This window comes from Magnolia sinica, chromosome 10 (assembly GCF_029962835.1).
Source record: "Magnolia sinica isolate HGM2019 chromosome 10, MsV1, whole genome shotgun sequence".
NCBI classification, from domain to species: domain Eukaryota; kingdom Viridiplantae; phylum Streptophyta; class Magnoliopsida; order Magnoliales; family Magnoliaceae; genus Magnolia; species Magnolia sinica.
In genome coordinates this window covers 76,901,144-76,907,365 of record NC_080582.1, presented here as the reverse complement: position 1 = coordinate 76,907,365, position 6,222 = coordinate 76,901,144, and the positions used below count along the sequence as shown (strand labels likewise).

At 41.2% G+C, this 6,222-nt stretch overlaps 1 protein-coding gene across 1 annotated transcript; it reads right to left on the bottom strand.

Moving 5' to 3' along the window:
• Positions 1-679: 679 nt before the first annotated feature.
• On the bottom strand, positions 680-5,676 carry LOC131257547 (probable folate-biopterin transporter 6). The gene is made up of 5 exons (XM_058258342.1): positions 5,208-5,676; positions 4,078-4,337; positions 3,735-3,833; positions 2,496-2,666; positions 680-1,319 (listed from the first exon to the last, which is right to left on the bottom strand). Exons 1-5 carry the CDS (start codon positions 5,596-5,598, stop codon positions 723-725), a joined length of 1,518 nt encoding a protein of 505 aa, XP_058114325.1. The 5' UTR covers positions 5,599-5,676; the 3' UTR covers positions 680-722.
• Between the last annotated feature and the right edge of the window lie 546 nt (positions 5,677-6,222).

Genomic DNA, 6,222 nt, shown 5'->3' with positions numbered 1-6,222 from the left:
CAGGGATTGTTTAATTCCTTGAGGAGGAAAAAAGAAACAATATGAATAGACACTGATCCATTTCTACTTAATATAGAGATTAACATAGCCATGGACAATCCCTAGAAGTTAATACGACTGCGACAAAAAAGCTAATCTTGGGCCTTATGCTGACCAGGTTGGGATACGACAACTCAGCTAAGGATATAAGATGCCTTCATGAGAGTCCATGAGAACGGAAGCTCGCCCGAAAGCAACATTACCTATCTCTCACAGGCCACATTTGCATGAGCAATGTGCAAAGCCACACGTGTGGACGCAAAGCCACACAGGAACAATCTCTCTCTCTCTCTCTCTCTCTCTCTCTCTCTCTCTCTAAGTAGTAACGCGTTAGGAGCCTTGGGCATCGAAGGCTCTCTCTAATGTTAGTCATCTCCCTTTAAGATAGGATATTATTTGTAAGGAGTTAGGTGTTTTTGAGAGAGATATCAGTACAGTGCTCTATCATCTTATGGACTTTAATATTCTTACTATATTTAAAGTCCATAATCTTGTTAAATCATGTATCCAAATTAACTACATCTCTCTACCGAACATGGTCATCCATCCTCAATTCAATATCCTTAACCATCAGAATTACGAATAAGTGTAATGAAAACAAGTTAATGGATAAACATAGATCAACTATTGAAAATATTCATAAAATCATTTGAAACATTTGGGTTAACAGTTCACATATTCGCTTACACTGCTGTCTTATGATTCATTGCCACTAGCTGCATGTTTTCCTCATCTACACCCGTCGCTGCCGGATTCTCTGTCATTAAATCTGCCGGAAGCAAAATATCTGATTGATCTGCTCTAGGCACGAGAAAAATCAAACCTAAAGTTGAAATTCTTAGTAAATTCCTTATAAGGACCACTAACCATAGGTTAGTGAAGTCAGTCCGTGTAACATGTAACAAATGAAGAACAACCCCCCCACCCAACTTGGAAGATAGACCACCAAGACTATCAATACACATGAGAAGTGCGAAGAACGTCCCTTCAATGCCCAATGGGCACAGCTTCGTGCTAAGGACCATCATGGGCATCCATCTAATCTTGCTTATGATACGTGAGGAGCTCTCCTCCATGACGACGAAGAGAGAGTCAGGAATTCCCAGTTTCAAGTTCCAGCGAAGGACGAAGATGAGATCGAGTGTCCCAGATAGGCTGTACAAGAGCTGGGCGAAGAAGAGTAAGTTCCTGAATTGGTAGTCCTTTAGGATTTTGTGATATATGAGGACACCTGCAATGGAGGCCATTGCACCAATGGCGTAGATCATCCCAACAAATTCCTGCATTTAAAAAGATTGGATCAGCCGACCAATGGCGTAGATTGTCCCAACAAAAGATTAGAGTTAGGAGAGAAATTATCAAATATAGTAGCATCATTAGTTATGATACAACCAACTTTTTCCGGCTAACATGTCTTGTGTGGCCCACCCAATGAGCAGCCTGATTTTCTATGTCAGGCAATGAGCATGGTGCAACCTACCTTTGATGTAGAGCGGGTCGCAGACAGCAAAGATGCAACAAAGAAGGCCTGATAGGACGCGTAAATGATCTGGACCATCAGAACCTTAAATTAATCGTATCTTGCAAACCCCAGGATGAGACTTTGGGGTAGGAGAACCTACTTATGCCAACCAACCCTAATATGCCTGGTTGCCCATACCGGATTTGTGATATTCCATCAGATCCACAGTCAAAAGTTCCATTTATTTTGTTCTTACTATAAATAGTAGTGTTAGTTCGAGTATAACTTTTGATCCTTTGAGTTGTAGAGGTAGTGTCCAACATCTTTTGATCCTTTGAGTTATAGAAGTTCCATTTATTTTGTTTTTACTATAAATAGTGTTAGTTCGAATATAACTTTTGATCCTTTTAGTTGTAGAGGTAGTGTCCAACATCTTTTCATCCTTCGAGTTATAGAAGTCATGTCTAACATGAAGGGCGTAGAAAAGTTAAGAGAATAACGTGGTTGGGCCAAATTGGACACTTAACTATTTTTGGCCGAATACCATGAAGTCTAATTAGAAATGGATCGATGTGTCTATAAATAGGAACTTTACTATTTATAGTAAGTGACTTTTTTAGGGTGTTTGAGTTAAGTCTAAGTCTAAAACTCTGTCCTAAGTTTGAGTTACTTAAAAGAGTTGTAATTTCTTCTTCTTCTTTTTTAATGAGAAATCAAATTATTTTGAATTTATTAGGAATTATTTCTGCTTTTATTTCCCGTGGATTCAAAGAAACTTTATGAGTTCATAAAGCTCAGTGGATTTGTAGTTATTCCCTGAGGAAGACGGTGAACGACCTCATCACGTCCCTCCCTGCACCAACCTTTTGCATGGATTGGATATTCTACACGTGTGACATGTTGGCAGGCTGTTGCTCAACCATATCTAAAGGGTCCACACGAAAGCCCAGCCATTTGAGAGAGAGAGAGAGAGAGAGAGAGAGAGAGAGCTGACCTGAGAGAATGCTGGGCCGGCTGTAGGGTCAGTGTACCAGTAGAACTGTCCCTCATGAGTACTAATGCTGAGGGCTAGGGAGAGATACATGTAGAGAGAAGGCTTCCACACTTGGGGGCACTTGATGGCTGTGTACATGCTCCTTGTGGCTCCACTCACCTTCTCGAACGCCTGCCCCAGCAATCAAAATCAGTAACAAGCGGCCCATTTTGTTTGCACAGTGGTGCAGATCAAATCCGATACGACGATCCTACTGGTCCCATTTCATGTGGTGGGAAATGGGCCTGGCTGGGTTGGTTTGTTTCAGGCTTTAAATTGCCTATTTTTAATCAGCACTCAATCAGGCCCACACCTGAGCCCATGTATAAGTGGGTCTTCCATTTCAGGCCCAATCTTCCCATCACCAATAAAGGTAGTAATGGGCCAAGCTGAGAGTCCAACTCAGCTTTCTACACAGTTCGACAAATTAGCTTGGTCCATTGCCGGATCAATTTCCGGGCCGTCCTACAAATATGCCATTCTAATCCTTGATTAAGCAACCCATGCATCTTGAATATAGACCGTTGATTTGTTCTCTTAATTGTCTATATCTTAGTGTACATGTGGCCCACTTGATCAACGGATTGACTAGAAACATTCAAGTGGGAATTAGAAATTTTAGTTTCTGGTCCAAGCTGCATTGCACAAGGGCCCAACCAAAATTAGGCCTGCTGTTCTAGCCCATGCCAGGTTTGGGCCTGGCTCTGACGGGTATAGGCTGGCTGGACCATACACGGCCCATTTCCAGCCTTTATCACTGACTAGATTGTTCTGGGTTTAACCGTGAAAATTTAACAAAATAGGCCAACATCTGCCCATTAATCATCTGGGCCTCAAAATAGGCCTGGGCCTGCAATGGGCCTTACTGCAATGTGTGGGCCCATTTTGTTAAGGTGCAGTAGGCTGTATACTGTCGAATCCATAAATTATGGTTAAAAAATTCACATGCTCAAAGATGTGGGAATGGATAGAAACTGCATCATCGAACCGAGTTAGTTATGAGATTCAAGCCCCGATACAGCCAGTTCATTAATTAGGCCTGAATTTTGGGCCGTCACTATTTAGTGGGCCCAGCGCCTAAGTTAGTCTTAATCGTCTCAATCCAGTAGCTATGGGCCTAAGCTTGCTGTAAAAATGCCAATGAAGGTCCCAATCCTAGTTCTAAATATTATCCGAAACTGAAAGCTAAGGAGACTTAACCTTTTTCTTTTCCACGCCTTGGTTCGTTTTCAATTCGTAGAAGACAAATCCTAGCACTACAAGCAGTGCTGGTGGGACAGCCAAAATCCCCAAAGCTCCCTAAAAATAAAAATTAAAAAAAATAAAAATAAAAATCATTAAGAGAGAGATGGGCCAACTTCTCCACAGGTGCCATTGTGTCATGTGTATGCAATATGAGCCATTCATCAGGTGGATTACATAGTGAACATCCCTTACCGTGGGCCACATGAAGAAGGAATGGCTTCATAGTGGACCCCACCTGATGAAATACTCACATCTCATACACATATGCCGCACTAGCCCGCAGTCTCGTAATACATACCTGTGCTCCTAGAACATGAACAAACATGCCACTCGAAGCGTACCCAAGGAGAGCGCCGACCGACGAGCAAAACCCACTAAGGCTCTGCATATCCGGTGCCAGAAACGCCTTCTCGATGCTATTTCTAGCAATGCATGCATCGATGGTCACATCAGAAATGGCGACTCCTGCCGTGAGCCCAACAAGGCAAACCAATGCAAAGATCACTGGCAATCTAGCATGGATCGAAACGATCAACGCCGATATAACTCCCAAAACACCTAGCCAATGCCACATAAACATAACATTTATATTTTTATACATTTCGAGCCACTTCCAATGTAGAGCATCCCATCAATTAGAATTACACGGAAGAAATCAATTATAGACACTAATACAATCATATCAGCTCTAGAATCACTTGTGAGTATTATGTATGACCGGTGCGTTTAACCATAGATAAAAATAATAATTATTGGTCAATAGCCTTCAAGCGGGTTTAGTATCGATGACGTACAACCCAATGAATTATACAGAAGAAATCAATTATAGACATTGATACAAAACTTAATGTATTACACAGGAAAAAATCAATTATAGACACTAATACAATCAGACCAGCTCCAGAATCACTTGCGAGTATGAAGTATGATCGGCGTATTTAACCATAGATAAAAAAAACTAAAAATTCAGTCAATAGCCTTCAGACGAGTTTAGTATCGATGAAGTACAACCCAATGAATTACATAGAAGAAATCAATTATAGACACTAATACAATCAAACCAGCTCCAGATTGATCACTTGCTGAGTGTGAAGTATGATCAGTGTATTTAACCATAGATATAAAAAAATTCGGTCAATAGCCTTCAGGCGGGTTTAGCATCGATGAAGTACAACCTAATGAATTACACAGAAGAAATCAATTATAGACACTAATACCATCAAATCAGCTCCAGAATCACTTGCGAGTATGAAATATGATCGGTATATTTAACCATAGATTAAAAATAAATAAATAAATAAATTCGGTCAATAGCCTTCAGGCGGGTTTAGTATCAATGAAGTACAACCCAATGAATTACATTTAATAAAAAATAAAATAAAAAACAATTATAGACACTAATACAATTAGATCAGCTATTGGAATCACCTGCGAGTATGAAGTAAGGTCGACGTCTATAACCGTAGATCGGAAAGACGTCCGTCAATAGCCCCCAGATAGGTTTCATTATCCAAGGGATGTAGTAAAACCCGCTGTATAATTGTACGACAGACGGTTGCAAGCGTTGCACATCCTTCCAATAGTAGTCCGAAACGACCCGAAATAGCGAACCCGAAAACCCTTGACTTAGGCCATAAACTAAAAACACCCCGAAAACGAAACTTGGGTTTAGCTCCTTGGAGAGCATTTTGAGCCATTGGAACGGTTCGGATAGGACGATGAGGGCGTTTGCGAGGACCGGTGGTGGACCGGTGTCTTTAGAGATCGGTGTCCCGACGGGCGGTTTTTCGATTAGATCATAGGCCTGAGAGTGGGCCATGTCTTGTTTGATTATGAAGCATGAGAGAGATATTGTTTGGGATGGAATGGAGAGGGGGATGCATCATGAGTTGACAAAGCTTGGGAGACTGCTTTGTAGTTAAAACAAGTGAATTTTCAATTCCCACTTGTAGACGTTGGGAAGAGTTGAATAATAATATACTTCATGTACTGTACGCTCCACCATATGTGCCAGTGCGGCAGATGAACATGATCCAAGACGTCCATCGCGTTGGTCCCACAATTTATATCCTTGGCCCAGAAATCAGGTTGATCGTCTACTCAGTTAATTAGAAAAGCTTAACCAAAGTTTTTCAACCGTTAATTATTTTTTAAATTGTGGTCCACCTGAGAATATAGTCAGTCTAGATTTTGTGACAGAGCATCAGAACAATGTAAACTAGCTGATAGACGGCTTGGATCTTATGCTTGTGCAGCATGTTGGCATAGTTGGAGTCATGTGAATGATATGCTTTGTACATGCGTGTCTGAACTTACGAATCCCACACGTCGGTGCAATAAATAAAGGTCCGTTCCTCAACAACGCTTGTAGAATAAGCTTTTTCTATATCTACGTGCGTGGAGCCAATGTGATGTGTAGATGACATCTACTCCGTCCATCATG

What these genes read in the sequence shown, in the direction of transcription:
- LOC131257547 (XM_058258342.1), bottom strand. Translation starts at nt 5,598, where the DNA reads ATGGCCCACTCTCAGGCCTATGATCTAATCGAAAAACCGCCCGTCGGG. An exon ending in ACCTTACTTCATACTCGCAG is followed by an intron (nt 4,338 to 5,207) that starts GTGATTCCAATA and finishes GGCATTGGCTAG; the next exon opens with GTGTTTTGGGAGTTATATCG. An exon ending in CCGGCCCAGCATTCTCTCAG is followed by an intron (nt 1,320 to 2,495) that starts GTCAGCTCTCTC and finishes TTTTAAATGCAG; the next exon opens with GAATTTGTTGGGATGATCTA.